This window comes from Trichoderma aggressivum, assembly GCF_033847375.1.
Source record: "Trichoderma aggressivum f. europaeum strain CBS 100526 chromosome Unknown scaffold_038, whole genome shotgun sequence".
Lineage (NCBI taxonomy): Eukaryota > Fungi > Ascomycota > Sordariomycetes > Hypocreales > Hypocreaceae > Trichoderma > Trichoderma aggressivum.
Window position 1 is genome coordinate 58,704 of NW_026946404.1, and position 17,051 is coordinate 75,754.

The 17,051-nt window shown below is 54.3% G+C and overlaps 4 protein-coding genes across 4 annotated transcripts; all 4 read right to left on the reverse strand.

Annotated features, from left to right (window-relative positions):
* Positions 1–143: 143 nt before the first annotated feature.
* Positions 144–1,724, reverse strand: Triagg1_8067 (uncharacterized protein; the record flags this gene model as incomplete). The annotated part of the gene is made up of 1 exon (XM_062902872.1): positions 144–1,724. The coding sequence occupies one exon, from the start codon at positions 1,722–1,724 to the stop codon at positions 144–146; it is 1,581 nt and encodes a 526-aa protein (XP_062752912.1).
* A 2,052-nt stretch (positions 1,725–3,776) lies between these two features.
* Positions 3,777–5,026, reverse strand: Triagg1_8068 (uncharacterized protein; the record flags this gene model as incomplete). The annotated part of the gene is made up of 2 exons (XM_062902874.1): positions 3,777–4,915; positions 4,978–5,026. 2 exons carry the CDS (start codon positions 5,024–5,026, stop codon positions 3,777–3,779), a joined length of 1,188 nt encoding a protein of 395 aa, XP_062752913.1.
* Positions 5,027–11,305: 6,279 nt separating this feature from the next.
* Positions 11,306–13,186, reverse strand: Triagg1_8069 (uncharacterized protein; the record flags this gene model as incomplete). The annotated part of the gene is made up of 4 exons (XM_062902875.1): positions 11,306–11,826; positions 11,892–11,998; positions 12,074–12,607; positions 12,690–13,186. The coding sequence occupies 4 exons, from the start codon at positions 13,184–13,186 to the stop codon at positions 11,306–11,308; spliced, it is 1,659 nt and encodes a 552-aa protein (XP_062752914.1).
* Positions 13,187–14,910: 1,724 nt separating this feature from the next.
* Positions 14,911–17,037, reverse strand: Triagg1_8070 (uncharacterized protein; the record flags this gene model as incomplete). The annotated part of the gene is made up of 4 exons (XM_062902876.1): positions 14,911–15,114; positions 15,173–16,710; positions 16,775–16,903; positions 17,016–17,037. 4 exons carry the CDS (start codon positions 17,035–17,037, stop codon positions 14,911–14,913), a joined length of 1,893 nt encoding a protein of 630 aa, XP_062752915.1.
* Positions 17,038–17,051: the final 14 nt, after the last annotated feature.

A 17,051-nucleotide genomic window follows, 5' to 3' on the forward strand; every position in this document is an offset into this window, starting at 1 on the left:
CTGATTTCATTGGCCAATCGATGGGAATCTTCAAGGTATTTGAATGGCCGGGGGTCCATCACATAAGCACAACAGCAGCTTTCATTGGCTCAATTGTTCGTTGTTAGTGCTATCCTTAGTCATCATTCATCTCATCTCATCCTTTACGTGTAGATTCTGTGCCTCAGCGCATCTGCTTTGCTGCCCTTGACGATCCGCCTCTCCCTCCTCTTACTTACACCATCATCACCATCACCACCATCATCACCACCATCATCACCATCACCATCACCTCCATCGATGCCTATCAGATCGGGATCGTCAAACACAACTCCATCCCCCGGAACGTCTACAATGATACCCCCAATGATACCCCCAACATCACCAACATCGCCAACACCGCCAATTGCTCCGTCGTCGTCGAACCCCCCAAAGTTATGCGTCGAGCACATCCCCAGCCCCGCCGCCGCCCTCAGCAGCTCCCCCCCGTCGCCGTACCTGGGCCCTGTCTTGAACGTCGCATTCACCGGCCCAAACAGGAACCACGCGCTCATCGGCTGCGCCGTCACCTTGAAATCCTCCTGGCCCGGCGTTTCGCTAGAGGCCACCGCTAGTCTCTGCACCCCGACGTTGCCCGCCAGAAGATACGCCATCGAGTCCGTCCCCTGACTTGGGTAGTCCAGCATCTTGAGCGGCGCCTTTGCGTAGCCGACGGGCACGTCGTCGAGCTCCGTCGAAAAGTACGGGACGCCGTCGAGCACGAGGTCGCCGTCCGACGGCTGGAACTCCTGTTCGGCCTGGCGCGAGATCCTCAGGTCGCCCTCGACGGTCCAGTGCAGGAACCCGGTAATCCACCCCGAGATGCTGTAACTCGCAGGCCCTGCGCCACAGGAGAACAGCCTCTGCGACCGAACAATGTTGTTCCAAAAGTCCTTCACTTCGTCGCAGTCCGGCTCGTCCCATGTGAGCACGAAGCGAGTCAAGATTGGCCGCAGCCGATCGGCATAGTCTGCCGGCTCGTCTCCCCACTCCCTGAGCCTGTCCAGCTTCCCGAGCAGCTTCACCCAGTCGTCTCTCTCCCCCAGCAGCGTCACCTCGGGAAGGCCACAGGTGATGCCCCCGCTAAACTCAAAGTAGTGTTGCATCAGGCCCATCATCAGGACGGTGGCTGTGAGGCCGTCATTGTCGTCGCTCGTGGTGAAATTAGGCATGATCCAGTCGAGCAGCCAATCTGTCTTGACCCTCTGCTGGATCTCGCCTGCAAATGCCGCGATCACGTCACGCCACGAGAAGCGCCACACCTGAATCTCCTCTTTGCCCTCGTGATCGACAAACAGATGCCGAACATCTTCGGCATGCGCAGTCATGTAGAAGTTGAGCTGCGCCAGAATCTCGAACCATACCTCGTCAGGCCGGAGGACGAGGCTCTGGTGCTGGCCCCATGCCTCGATGGCGCCCCTCACGAGACTGTCTGACGACTGGAAGATTGTGCCATTGGCAAAGGCGCCGTCGTCGTCCGAGCCGAAATCGGCAAAGGACGACATGAGCAGCTCCGGCCAGTATGGCGTGCGCGGGGGGAACTCTTCGGGGCAGCTCTGCCGAAGGAGCTCCGACGCAGACCTGACGGTGCCGGCGGTCGACAGCGGGAGTGGGCCAACATCGGGATCGACAGGGACTGTGATGGCGGCCGCGGCAAATGGCCCGTGGCCGCAAAGGCCGGAGAGGAGTAGTATTGGAAGCAGCATGGCGTTTCCAATGTACCTCTACCTCTACTTCTCTGTGCAGGGGGGGAGTGCAAAGAAAGGGCTCTGGAGCAAGCGAGCGCGCCAAAATAGCATACGAGCTCGACCAGAAGCAGAGAAAAGTGAGGCTGCTGATGCTGATGCTGATGCTGATGTTGATGTTGATACTGCTGGCCTTCATGCACGCACGTATGCAGGGCAATCCTTGGGAAAAATCTCGCCGCCAACTCTTACTTCTTATGCAGCTCATCGCCGGCAACAAAGGGGGGCTTAGTCGAGCAGCCCGAGAGCCAGCCTCTCAATTAACACACCCGCGATCAACATTCCTCGGCCCCCCTCAGAGTCGGATCACGAGGCTACGATATCAAGTAAGAGCAGATCGTCCCCGACACGGTCCACGTCCCTGTAGATCCCCATCCGTCACGCTGGCAGAAATTGAGAGACAGTCTCAGAGGCATCTGCTCCATCCCAGCAATTTTGTGGCATTTACGCCCGGTCACGTAGAGCGCACCACATGACGTTCTGTGTCATCCCTCTTTTACTCCGTACAGCCATTCAGACTTGAGCATAGTCACTCGTAGGTATTCCCCTGCATTCAAGTGGCAGCCCCAATTGGCCAATCTGGCTGGACTTGGATTCCGTGGCATGATGATGACCAGAACTCGCGAGCTGTCCCTTGCATATAAATCCTCCTGCCAACACTTTACGTCCCGTAGAATCCTCTTGACCCCAAGCCACAGCATGACACGTAGAAGGCCTAGCCCTTTTTTTGCATATCAAAGTACTAAGTCGTAACTTGTTACACAATCTGTATCGACTGATATAAAAAGAAAAATTAATATCCGCACACCGCCTCAATTAAAAGATGAGACATGAATGCCTCTAGTAAACATCCAATCCGGGCCCAGAACCCTCATCGAGCAAGAATTTAGCTGCATGACGCTGCCATCGTCAATTCCGTAGGATTGTCTACTCAGTACTAGGCGGTCTTTTGCAAGGAAAAAGGGGGGGCCTTGAATCATCGGCATGCAGCGTTTTTTTTTTTTTTTTGCCACTTTTTGCTCTTCTTTTTGTCTCACCTCACCTCATTTCTCGGAGCAGTCCGGTCCGGGTAGGGTAGGGGGGAGCAGCTCGTAAAGCCGGCCGGCTCAGCCTTGGTCTCACCATGTCTATGCTCGGCTGTCAAGAAAAGAGAATTCCAAGACAAAGTAAGGCTTTCCGAAATAAAGGTGGCCCACTACGAAACGAATGGAAGAGGGACCAATCAGCCGGCCACACATCGTGCCCTTCCTATTCCGGCAATCCCAGGGATACAAGGGGTTCAAACTACTTCCGTTGGGTGGTGTGCTGTTATGGCATGCTTTAGCGCTGTGTGTGTGTGTGTGAGTGTGACACAAGAGAGGGTTAGTTGCCGAAGGGCAGGGGGGGAGGGGATCTGGAAGATTGGAGCAAGGAAAAAATTCCCGTTGGAGAAGAGACCGTTTTAGACGGGGTGGCTGCATTGCGTTTATTTCGGTTTGGGCTGGGAAAGGTAATGTTGAGATCATGGTGACCTCATTTTGCGCGTTGGCATCTTCTACGAGAAATCAAGTAAGCTTTAGAATGGAACATGCGAAGATGGGGGAACAAAGAGAGAAGTTGGATCAAGTCTGTTTTTTTTTCATTGATGTTGGTATCTTGATTCGTAATGCTATCAATCAATCTATGGACTGAAGTTTCCCATGCCGAGCAGACAAAGAGATGCTGGCTAATGAATGCCCTTATTCCCTAGCAGACAAAGAACAGAAACAGAAAAAGTAGAAAAAAGAAAACAAGGAGAAAACGATTAGATGATCATCTAATATACCGGATCCCAGCGCCTTGCAGTTCATTCATTGCATTGGTAAAACAAGCTGAAGAAGTCAAGTTGAAAAAGCAGAAAAAAAAGGCACGCGCGCAAAAATCAGATCATAAAGTGAACCCTAAAAACACCCACTCATCGCCGTGAATGAATGCTGTGTGTATCGAGAATGAAAGGGAAGTGGAAAGCTCTATAAGCAAGCTCGCTTTTTTTTTTTACTCCTCCTGGCTGTCGTCCTGGACACGCTTGACAATGTCGACCAGCTGAGGATAGATCTTCTCCGTGGCCTGGATGCCGCAGACCTTGGCGACGACGTCCTCGGCGGTGTTCTCGGACATGATGGCGGACAGCTCCTTGGACTCGTCGTCGCCGTCGACGTCCTGGAAGCGGAACGTCATCTCGATGGCGTCGAGGAGGTACTTGATGGGCATGTTGTTCTCGGCAGCCTCGGCAGCAGGGCCGACGAAGCGCTCCTTGCGCGACAGCTTGCGCAGGGGGGCGCGGCCGACTCGCTCGACGGCGTCTTCCAAGTGAGGGTTGCCGATGCGCTTGATGATCTTGTTCATGTAGGCGAGCTGGGCCTCGTCGTCGATGCCGTGCTTGGCGACGAGCAGGTTCTTGGTCTCGGTCAGGGCGCCGCGGACCTCGGCCATGATCTGCTTGTCCTGGAGGGCGTCGAAGACGGTGCGCTTCCTGCGGTTGTAGCCGTGGTAGGCGGCGGTGGCGTGGCCGGTGTTGACCGTGTACAGCTTGCGCTCGATAAAGGGCGCCAGGTTGTCGACCCAGTTGATGCCCTCGATGGAGGGGATGCCGACGTCCTCAAAGGGCGTCTTGTCCACCACCCACTCGAAGAACTTCTCCAGCGTCACGTCGAGGCCGGCGTTGGGGTCCTGGGCGGGGACGATGCGGTCGATGGCCGAGTTTGCGTAGCGAGCGCGCAGGTGGTGCGTCTCGAGGCGCTCCGGGTCGGTGTTTCGGGCGTCCTTGATGAAGCCGGCGAGCGTGTCCGTGGCGCCGATGGCGTTCTCGCAGGCAATGACGTGCAGCGGGTTCTCGTCGGCGCGGCGGTCGATGCCCTTTGCGATGACGGGGGCGATGAACTTGAGGATGTTGGGGCCGACGGAGCAGGTGACGACGTCGGCGGTGCGGATCTCCTCGACCAGGTCCTCCTCGTGGGTGCGCGAGTTGATGGCGCGGTAGTTTGTGATTGTGCTTTCCGAGGTGCCCTCGGAGCCGACTTCGATGACTCTGTAGGAGGGAGTGGCGTTGATCTTGTCGATCAGGTCGCCGTTGACATCGGCGAAGACGACTTCGTAGCCCGAGTTGTGGAGGAAGCAAGCGACAAAGCCTCTGCCTGTTGTAGATGTTAGTTGTTGGGGTGTTGAGACGGGCGATGGCTGTATGGTGGTGACATACCAATGTTGCCGGCACCAAAGTGAACTGCCTTTTTGCCCATGACGGCCATGATTGCGGTGTGTTGTTTATATAAGAGCGTGGGGAAGAGAGAAGAGAATAAGAGATGGAAGAGGATATAGTAGTATGTATAGTAGAGAGTAGAGGAGAGTGTTGTTGGAAACGGTAGACCGTTTTAGATGTTGGAACAAGGCTCAAGTGGATGGTTGCTGAAGCTGATGAGGAGGAGAGGGGACTAAGATCTCAACAAGAGGCGCGGGAATCGCAACCTTTATAATTCTTTGCAAAACTCTCGAGCCCACGACAAGGAGAAGAGTGCAAGCACCCAATCCAGTCCAGTCCAATCCAATCCAAACTAGAGGGAACTAGGAGGAATAGCAAGCAAGCAGGGTAGCATGTAGACAGACGCACAGTAGACGTAGATAGGTAGAGGCAGGGGGTGTGAGTGGGCAGAGCGAGCCGATGACGATGGCGCCTCAATCGGGGCGGAAGTGAAGCTGATCGGCCATGGTCAGAGCAAGGGGGGGCGTGTGTACCCGTACGAGTACCCGTACATGACATTTACATGACATTGGATCAATCAACACCACTGCAGGCATCACATCAGATACAGTACATACTCGTAGTAGAGCTCCACAAGGGGGGAGACTGTGATCCGTTCATTCATTCAATCAACCAATTCCCATGCAACCAGCTGTCAGGGTAAAAGTACCAGTGCTCGTACTGTACATCAATACGTACCTCTAATCGGTTGCGTTGCGTGGGTGAGTGAGAAAAATATACGGGGAACGGCGCAGGTACAGATACCAGGAACATTTTGCCCGTCGAATTCCATTGTCATTCACGTTGCAGCCAAGATCGCCTCCCGAAAGGCCCTTCAAGTTCCGTTAGCTTCTACCAGATTATAGGCCAGTCACCGTCCAAGCCGGAGGCTCTGGCATCCCTGGTCAGTCCATGTGCAAGTACCGATACTTTTTCCAGAGGCATGTTCCCTTTGCTGGCCAATCAGGCACGGCCTTGGCTTACGCCTGGCGCGGCTCAACAGCCCGTGGCGCAGAGTCAAGTGGGTCTAGCGACTCTCGTCTACGAGTACGTGTACAGTACAAGCAAGTTCAAGTCCCTGCTGCGACGCTGGTATCTGTACAGTCCCGATTGACGTCTTGACGTCCAAGTAGCGGTACCTCGCCCTGGAGCCCCGTACCTTGCACGGGCTGCGCTAGCTGGGCGAGGAACGCACCCTGAAACTCTGCCGCATTTGCTCAACTGCCGTACCTGTACTTGTAGTAGTAGTTTCATCTTCACATGTCGCCCTCAGCCATATCGTCCCTTGCCTCATCTCCTTGTCTACCTCTGCCTTTCATTGCTCAACTCATTCTTTCTCTCGTGTCCGGTGGCATGTTTGCTCATCTCCTTTTCCCAAATGCACGCCGACATCATTTTTGCAACCGTCGACTGTTGCTGTGCCACATCAGACTTGCAGCGGGCAAACCTGACAGAGCAGCATCATCATGACCTTGAACCCCCCCCCCCCCCATTTCCGTTTCCAAAATGATGCCGTCAGACCTGGGCCAAGAAGCACAAACCGTTTCTTCCCTGCTTTTGCCCAAGCAGCACCGTCTCGTCTCGCCTTCAACCTGCTCTTCCATTCGACGGCCTGAGGGGGCTGCCCCATCGCTCTAAAACAGTCCCAGTGGCACGCCAAACAAGAACCAAGAATTCCTGCAGGTTTGCGCCTTTTGTGGCCCACCGCCAGACTAACGTCATCCGGCCGTCTTTTTTGTTTCTCACGATAACGGGCTGCTGGAACTGAACTCGAGGGCTCCCACAGGCTACTGGGGGGGAGCCTAGAGGGAACCCAGGGGGCCACTGAGGCGCCTGGGCTGGGGTGGTCGCTGGAGTGCCCCGCTGTGGGAAGCCGGGTTTTAGTGCTGAAGCAAAGCCCACCGCAGTGACATCAGCGACGCTTCCAGTCGCCGGTTTGGCGCTTTCACGATGCAACGCAATACAAGCACCAGCACCAGCACCAGCGCAAGCACGATTCGACGCGATCCCAATACACGATCCAGTCCAATGCCATGCGATGCGATGCAGCCGCTACGGAAGAAAAAAAAACTGAACCCTGCGTCACGCCCGCTTGCGAAAAGGGGTCGCTGAAATGAACCCTCACTCTCAATGTCAGCACCGCTTATCGACACCTCCTGATATCATCCACGGGCATGATCCAGCCTCGTGTCAACGGACAGCACGAGCCTTGGATGACTGACTTGGCTTTTCTTATTCTCGTCCATCCCGAGTGTTCGAGTACTTACTTCAAAGACGGACACTAACGCTCGTCGACAATGCAATAGGTCGCAATCCATCCATCCGCAGCCCGTGGCTTGCCTAGACCAGATGTTTGCACATGCTTCCGACCCCTCGTCCAGCATCCTTGCCGTCTTAACTTGTTCCATCCTGACCACCCCCTTTTGCCTGTCAAAAGCAAAACTCAGATGCCAGATACTCGTGCACACATCGGACATGTGTTCTTGTATCTACGATCGTCGCCCGCAGGGGTGCCAGCACAATGACGTATGTCGGGGATGGCCTCCACTTTGTCCCGTGCTGCTGCTGCTGCTGTTGCTGTTGCTGCTGCTCAGCCAAGCAACCACCACGGAGCGGCAACTCAAAGGCTGTGTTTCACATTCACGATGCGCAGGTTGAGTTTTCTGTCATCCAGCAGAAACAGGCTCTCGGGTCGAAATTGAGTTTGTTTCCCGTGAAGCCATCAACGTCAATGGCTGCTCGCCAGTTTGGCCCCGGAAACCACAACTATCCCCAACGGCGCTGGCAGGCTTCACCTCCATCTCCTCTCCTGCTCCCTTGCTTCGGTCGACGTGTCGTATCGTGTCGTCCATCTTTGCACCGAAGACGACGAAAAGAGCGAGGTTTGCGTCGGCGCTACACCAAACATCCATCCGAAGCCATCATCTCGTACGACTCTTCTCATGCATGTTCACGCACGCTTTCCCCCGTGGGACCCCTCAGCAACTTGATTGTCTCCGCTCCAACTCCTCCTCTCGCGCCAATACACGCCGGCGGGGAAGCCTCTCGATGTCGATCTCTGCTTCTTTCTCTTGCTGCCGGAGCACATGTCGATTCTCCTTCGCTGCACTACAAGCGCTTGTCAGCCCTTGCTCCCGCTTGGCTTCTCATGTAAGTTGACGTCGGGTTGCACTTCAACTTCAAGTTTTGCTCTCGTCAAGGCATGTCTCACCCAAGAAGACGAGCGTTGTTTGTCATGGGAAAACAAGATCTCAACCGTGCATACGCCCATTTGCATCAAGACACATTGCAAGCATGACAGAACCGTGCATGATGATGATGAGGACGTTTGCTTCAAACCAGCTGTATGCCATCAACACACACAGCCAGCTTGCCCGTGATGCCTGCCCAAGTGCAATCGAGTTGCCGAATGCTTTTTCATGAAACATGGTAGCCTCAGACTCGTGTACTTTGCATGAAATCCACCTATCGTTGATGCCTATTGAGGTTATCCCACGCCGTTGATTTCCACTCAACCGCTCACAGCCAAGCCACACACGGCTATCGGATCCAGGCGCCAAGTCTCAGACACAAGACGGGCCGACACTTGGACGAGCTTTTGCGCGCTTTTCCCGTCGGCACCAGCAATAGCAACAGCAACAGCAACAGCAGCCAAGCCAGGGGTGACTGACTTGGTTCAATTCACGATGCCTCGTTTCGGCGTCGTTTTCGCCCGGCCCCTGATGGCTGAATACTGTCCATCGTAAGATAGGGCAAGTGGTGAGATTCCGCTGCCAGCACTTCTCTTACGCCGTGCTTCGTACATGGTCAGAACAGCAGCCACGTTGCAGCAGAGCCCCTGGCGGCAGCGAAAACGTGGTGCAAGGAGCTCACCGCAATACGCCACGGGCTTCTCTCTGCGCAGTCGAGTCGACTCTTCTCTCTCGTCTCATGCAGATCAGCTCCCTCCGGCCTTGCTCGCCTGTCCCCGGAACGGCGGGCCCAATTGGCATCGACGCTGCATCGTCGCGGGTCCACTGCGTTAGCAGGTACTTGCATCCTCCCCAACGTTGCCTTGCGAATGCTTGGGACTTTTTATCAACTCCACGGCTATTCCCCCGAGCTCCCCAAAGCAGCGCCTCCGCCGGCTCCGTAGGGGCGGATCCACCGCACCGCCGTAACAAACCGGCCAACCAGTTGAGCTCCGTGAGCCATTATGGAGCCACCGTTTCGTCTTGGCGGCATAATGGTTGACATGGGGGGGAAGCAGGCAAAAAGGGCGCAAAAGCGGCAGAGACCGGGGGTTGGTTGCTAGGCTGAGGCTTGGCCTTTTTACCGCATACGAGATGGATACGGAGTACAGGCACAGTAACAGCGAGCCGTTTCGGTTGCTTCGAAACCGTCCGTCGTGGACGGTGGCGGCTTTGGACTCAGCCCAACAGAAACGAGGCGAGACAGACGGCATGACTCGGAATCCCCGACCCGAAAGGCAAAACAGCCAGCAAGTTGAGGAACGAGCCCAGGTCAGGTCAGGTTACCTTGACGTCCTGGTCTCATTCTCTCCCATCTGCTCTGCTGAATTGTCAGCCGTCTCTCCTCTCGGGGAGCTCAAAGCTGCATCCCCCCTATTATTGTTGAGCCATATATTCGTTACTGCACGCAAGGGCACTAATATGATGTGTCAGTATATTGCCCGAGATAACGGCGAAACTTGTCATCCGCCGCCATCGAAATCCCACGATATCAGCGCCGGACCATTATCGACCAAAGCTGCACTGCGCTGGACGCCCGCCCATTTGCCACCCTTTTTTTTTTGGTCTCTGCGGGTCTCTTTGCTGTGACATTTTCGTTTGCTGCCACGCTTGATTTGATTTGATTTGATTTGATTTGGTTTGGTTTGATTTGACGGGCTGCATATACCGTGCATGCGTGCATGTTGGTGGTGCTTTTGGCTGCCTCTTCCCTCGTTCCTTTTCTGGGTCTTTTTGTTGATGCTCCCCGACAGAAGCAGAACCATTGACTGCGCCGCTCTGCAAGATGATCACGACTCGGTGCCTGTTCTGCGTCGCAATTCGTCCAGATCACCACTGCCCGGTCAAGTATTTCCAACAAACGCGTTATCCCTAACGAAAGAAGCACGTTATATCACTCAACGCACGCCACTTTGTCCATGTACGAGTGCTCGTACTAGCAGGCAAATGCCACAGGCGTTTCACCACCATTAGCCTCTTTGTCCCTCAGCCCGGCTATCTCTCAAGCCTCGTCCCGCGCATTGAAATTCCCACTCGGTGCTGCATGCCGAGCCCCTGCTCCCCCCGGCTGCTCTCGAATAGGAAGCATGGGAACATTGACGGCCAACCAACTCGCTCGATTAGCAAAAGAAAACGCGCTCTTCTCGTGAATGCTACCCTGTTGGTTTTGTTCAAGAGGCCAGATTTGATGAAGTGCACTCTCTCTCTCTTCTCATTTCAGCCATCCGTCCATCCATTCTGTTATTACCCATTCATATGGGCTTATTCCCGGACCGCCTGTCAATAACCGCTCACCACCGCAAATACAACCCTCCCTCTTTGCATACTATAGGTATCGACGACTCGACGACGACGTGCAGCCGCCCATCAAAACAACCCCATATGACCTTCCCCATGCGTGCATGTGCATCCTGCGCCCCGGAAAATAATCCCAAAGTGAGTGGCATGTGTCGGTCGGGTTCTCTTTAGTAGTACGCTTGTGGGGACCGGCGGGAAGAAAACGTGGGAGTTGAGGGCTAAATGGCAGAAACCACATGCTAGTAGAAGCCGAAAGGACATGGATGGAAGAGGTAGAGCAAGTATTGGTACAAGTGAATCGATTCCATCCCTTCGCCCAGATATGGAGAGGGTAGACTAATGTGTGCAAGATATGGAGCTTAGATGAGAGCTAGAGCAAACTGTGCATGCATGCAATGTAATGTAATGGAGGCAGCCGCCGGAATATCTCGAGGCACACATCACAAAACCTCGGGCGTGAGGAATGCATCATCACACTCTGCTTCACATGCTGATTCATATGACAGATGAGACCAAGCACGCACACACACACACACACACACATCACCATCATCACATTCGACAAGTGACTCATGCTACCTCTTCACGTCGTCGTAGTTTCATCGTGCAAAAGGGAGAAAAAAAGACTCGTTTGCTCGAGCCCGATTTATTTTCTTTTCATGAATTTCACAAGGCTTCCCGCTCCCCCGTCATTTTCGCCATCCCAAACCCTCCTTTTTCTGTCTTTTTTTGTTTCTTTTTCTTACACCGTATTTGACTGTTTAAATCTTGGCAAACGACTTGAAAGCTCCAATGAGGCCGCCGGTGGAGGCGTCGTGGCCCGAGCCGCTGCCGGGCTCATCGAGCTCCTTGAGGATCTTCTTAGCCAGGACCTTGCCCAGCTCCACGCCCCACTGGTCGAAGCTGTTGATGTCCCAGAGGGCACCCTCGACGAAAGTCAGGTGCTCGTAGTAGACGATGAGGGCGCCCAGCTCAGCAGGGCCGATGACGTCGCCGACGAGGATGGACGTGGTCGGGCGGTTGCCGAGGAAGCGCTTGTGGGGGATGAGCTCCTCGGGGGTACCCTCAGCCCTGAGCTGGTCGTCCGTCTTGCCAACCATCAGGGCCTCAGCCTGAGCAAAGTAGTTGGAGGCAAGCATCTTCTGGTGCAGGTTGTCGTGGATGGGGTTGTGAGACTTGGCAGCCAGGATAAAGTCGGCGGGGATGAGCTTGGTGCCCTGGTGGACAAGCTGGAAGAAGGAGTGCTGGGCGTTGGTGCAGGGCTCACCAAACAGAATAGAGCCTGGTAAATTCATACGTTAGACTTGGTGATTGATAGCTTGTGCTCCAGGGACAAGGAGAACCTACCAGTGGTGTACTTGGCGCTGGATCCGTCAGAGGTAATGGCCTTGCCGTTGGACTCCATGGACAGCTGCTGGAGGTAGGCGGCGAATCGGTGGAGGTATTGGTCGAAGCTAAGGGGTTTCAGTCAGTATCAACCACCACAGGCTCGTGTCCAGAGAACACTGTCCAGTGACATGTCAACTTACGGAGCAACCAGGCGAGTCTGGGCCTGGAAAAAGTCGCCGTACCAGACGCCCAGCAGACCACCAATGACGGGAATGTTCTCCCTCAGGGGGGTCTCGCGGAAGTGTTTGTCCATGGCGTGAGCACCAGCGAGGAACTTGTGGAAGTTGTCGTAGCCAACGTAGAGGGCAACGCTCAGGCCGATGGCACTCCAGACGGAGTAGCGGCCGCCAACCCAGCTCTCAAAGCCAAACATGTTGGCGCTGTCAATGCCAAACTTGGTGACCTCTTCCTCGTTGGTGGACAGGGCAACAAAGTGCTTGGCAACATCTCCCTTGCCGCCAGTCTTCTCGACGAACCATGATTTGGCAGTGTTGGCGTTTGTGATGGTCTCTGCGGTGGTGAAGGTCTTGGAGGCAATGAGGAAGAGGGTGGTCTCCGGGTCAGAGGCCTTGAGAGCCTCGGCCATGTGAGTTCCGTCAATGTTGGAGACGAAGTGGAGGGTCATGTCGTCAGCGCCGTAGTGCTTGAGGGCCTCAGTTACCATGACGGGGCCGCTGTACAACAGAAGAGATTGGTTAGCAAGCACGCCTCGACGATGAATCAAGGCCTTGTTTCAGCTCAACTCAAGACACTCACAGATCAGAGCCACCAATGCCAACGTTGATGATGTTGGTCAGCTTCTTGCCGGTGAAGCCAACCCACTCGCCGCTTCGGACCTTTTCAGAAAACTCCTTCATGTGTGCCAGGACGCCGTTGACGCCAGTAGGGCCGCCCATGACATCCTGGCCCTCAACCTGCATCTCCCAGCCGCCAACGTTTCGCAGCGCGGTGTGGTAGACGGCACGGTTCTCGGTGAAGTTGATCTTGTCACCGCGGAACATGGCATCTCGCTTCCTCTCAACGCCAGCCTGCTCGGCGAGCTTGACGAGCAGGTCCAGAGTCTCATTGGTCAGGAAGTTCTTGCTGAAGTCGAAGAGAATGTCGGCTGAGATGTCGGCCTTGAAGGTGCGGGAGAACTTGTTGAAGCGGTCGGCGTCGGAGGCAAAGGCCTCCTTGAGGACAAAGTTCTTGGCGATGTCGTCACGGTGAGCCTGGAGCTCCGACCACGCGGGAAGAGTGTTTGCGGGGGCCATGTTTGGCAGAGATCTGATGGATTCAAGGAGGTTAATCAACGAGTCTGTTGCGAGTTGCGGCAGCTAATTGAGTCGAGTCGAAATGGAGCAGTGACCGGCAACTTCCGCTTGGCTTGGGCTATGTTGCTTTGGAATTGGGCTTTGACAAGACGCAAGGTCTGAACAGAATAGAACAGAATGGGAATGGGAATGGGTATGAGGATGAGGAGAAGATCAGAGAGAACAATGACAGCCTGGCAGAGAGGGGAGAAGCTGCATTTAAATGGCCATAGGCTATGTAGCGTATAGTCCCCCGGTGAGGTAGGCTATACGATCCCGATTCGCGTCCCATAGAATCGCAGCATATATTCCGGGCAACGCGGAAGCTGAGCAAGGCAGATGATGGATTTGATGGGGATGGTGGGGGTGGCGCCAGGAGCAAAAAAAAGGGCGAGACAGAGAATGAAGCCGGGAATGACGAACTTACCAGGGGGGGGGGGGGGGGGAGAAGCTTGATTAGAGGCTGATTAGGGAGCGATTGGTGATGGATTGATTGATGCAGCAAGGCGTAAATGATTTCGCTGGACGGTTCGAAATGCCTCAGGATATGCGAGGATGGGAGAAGAAGATGGAAAAGAAGGAAGAAGCAGAAGCAGAAAACAGCACTGGACGAATCAACGACTGACTGTGGCGTCTGTCTGGCCTCTTGCTGGAGGGGAAGCTTCAGCGCATTGGATGGAGCTCTCAAGGCAGAGCTTGGCCTGTTGCCCCTCACTTAGTACTAAGGTACAGGCAATGACCTCACTGAGAACTTACGGAACCTTTGGGTGGAACTTTGAGAACTTGGTTGGCCAGTTGCCGAGCTGCTTGGCGGTTTGGTAAGCAGGCTGCCCCGCTTCACTCAGCAGATTGATTATGCATCTGGAGATTTTTGCAATCAATCAGTCAGAGTCAGTCGCGCAGTGTATTACTGTAGGCGCATGGAACGCGATCAAATCAGCACTTGCATGTGCTTTATAGCAGGCCCCTGATTTGATTTGATTCGATTCTTCAGGGAGCCTGTCATTGAACAACCCAGTACATACTCTAGGTACCTGACCTTGTCTATTTCTCCACTAACAACATAGACATCAATACAGCTCAACCAACAATGCCCAACTAGACACTCGCCGTACTTTAATCATGACAATGCATTCGAATGACTGAAACAAAAAGATATAATTATAAATAGTACCAACAATATCATCAACAAGTCAACTCTCATACACGCTTCACTCGACAACATCTTTGTGATAAAGCAGCTTGTATCGACCCTTTTTTCCAACGATGCCTGCATCTCCCCAATCTGTCTTCTGCCCCTGAGCTGAGTCCTCCCACGGTACAAGACAACAGGAGAAAAAAAAAGTGAAAAGGGTGAAAAAAGAAAACAACTCCTGTCATGATTTCCTGCTAAACTCCATAACGTATGGTTTCATCATGCATTGTTCAAGCCAAATATGGACCCCCTTCCCCGTGTCTGTCTGTCTGTCTGTCTGTCTGTCTGTCTGTGCGCTTCCATCGTGCAAAGCTCAAAGAACGCTCGTCGCTCTCCAATACGCTACGCACCACTTGCACGAAGCACAACCAACGCTGTCGTTCGTCCAACCACTCCCCTCTTGTCCTGTTTTCGCTCTCCAAATCATGCTTCTAGGTCTAGTCTCAACTCAAATTGGTATTCGCCGAAAATAATACTTATGTCCGAATGCTTAGGGGTTGTTGAGGCTGCCCACAAACGACGGATCTCTAAGACTGCCGCCGGCATCCCCGAGGCCTGCAATGGGGCGGTTGTAGCTGAATCCTTGGAACTGATCCTGCATCGTCTGTGACAGCAGCGGGCCGTCCACGTACGAATCCTGGGGAGCCTCACTGGTAAACTCCTGGTCGAAATTGGCCGTGTCCATGGCATCCGTCTAGGGATCACGAATTAGCATTGGAATTCATTCACACAGACTTGGAAATATGACTCACCACGCTGGGCTTAAACGTAGGCTCATATTTACGCTGCAAGAGTTTGTGCCAGTCAATGCCATGGAAAAACGGATGAGCTTTGATCTCGGATGAGCCATTAGCGCCAAGCCGCTTCTTCGGATCTCTGTTGAGCAGGCTGGTCAAAAGGTCTCTGGCAGCCGGAGGCACCACGTCGCCAGGAGGGAAATTCAAAGGATCTGACAGAATCTTTCTGTACATCTCGTTTGTATTCTCATCATAGAACGGAGGAAGCCCCGTCAACATTTCGTAGAGCAAAACACCCAAAGTCCACCAGTCGACTGTCTTGTTGTATCCTTGGCCCAACAAAAGTTCAGGAGCGAGATACTCGGGCGTGCCGCAAAACGTGTTGGTCCGGTCTTCGTCCTTCATGTCCAGCTTGCACAGGCCAAAATCGCACAGTGCAATGTGACCTTGATAGTCGAGCAAGATGTTCTCCGGCTTGAGATCTCGGTAGATGACGCTAAAACCATGCAAGCATTCCAAGGCGCAGAGAAGCTCGGCCGTGTAGAACCTCGACCTATTGACGTCGAACCGGTGTTCTTTTTGCAGGTGGTGGAAGAGTTCTCCTCCATTGACAAAGGCCAGGACGAAATACAGCTTCTCGGGCGATTGGAAGCTAAACTTGAGGGGGACGATGAAGGGATTGTTGATCTGCGCCAGCACAGACCGTTCGGCCAACGTATGGGCAACTTCCGATCGGGAAATGATGTGCGCTTTTCGAATCGTCTTCAACGCGTAGATTCGGCTGGTGTCCTTCTTGCGTACCTGCATCACCTTGCCAAAGCTGCCCTTGCCTACAACCTTTAGCAGTTCAAAGTCTTCAATCTTGAGCTTTCCAGCTCGTGTCTCGACAAACTCGACGCCAACCTTGATCTTGCCCGTGCCGTACTGGATGTCGACCCAGTCGACGCCGGCATGGCCTTCGCCCTTTTGGCGCTGAGCATCGGCTGCCTTTTCGCGATCTTTCTTGCTTGCCTTGGAGTCCTCGGCCACATGTTGCCTCTCCTCGAAGCGTGGGTTTATCCGCGCCACGCCCAGGAAGATGTCCTGGCTTCGTCCAGACCCGGGAGGGGCAGCAGGGTTCCGCATGTACAGATGGATGACCAGCTCCGTCACTCTGGAAACGTCAAACTTGTATTGGGTATTTGAACCTGCCCACAGAGGGTTCTCGGGGTTTCCTTCGACCGAATTGACAAACACCTGCACCTTGTCGAAATCGATCAGCGCATAGGGCATGTATTTACCGGAAATGCGCCCATGGTTAGTGGGAATCGAGCCGAATCCGCCGCCAGAAGAGTGCGGTCTCGCTCCGTTTGAGTATGACCCAGCAACGCGCTGAGAGTCTGGACGGACAGAAGAGCCCAAGGCGCTGCCCGAAGAGCGGGAGCTCTGGTGGCTGGATCCAAAAGCGCCTCGGTGTTCCTCGGGAAGGGAGAAGCCCTTGCCTTCGTGGATGGTAACGACCAAGATACCGGGCTTCTTAATGACGGGCGCTTGCGACAAGGCTTCTGAGGCGCCTACAGAGAGTGAAGAGCAGTCAGAATCACCGTCAAGAATGCATCAGTCGCGCCGGTAGCTTACCAGTAGCGCTCTCGCTAGTCGGCGTGGTGGCGCCTGGGCTCGTCCCCTTTTCATCTTTGTCGGTGATGGTGGAAGTCGACGGCGACCGGGAAAACGCGCTCAGCGGGCCGAGATGCGTATCTTTGAGTTCTGCGCAAGGCCAGTCAGTCTCATTGCCGGCGGCAGCGGAAGATATGGGCGCTGCTCGAGCACGTTGTCGGAGAACAAGACATTGGGGGACAATGGAAAAGGAGAGACATACTCTTGGTCAGCTTCCACGACATGGTGACGGTTCCCG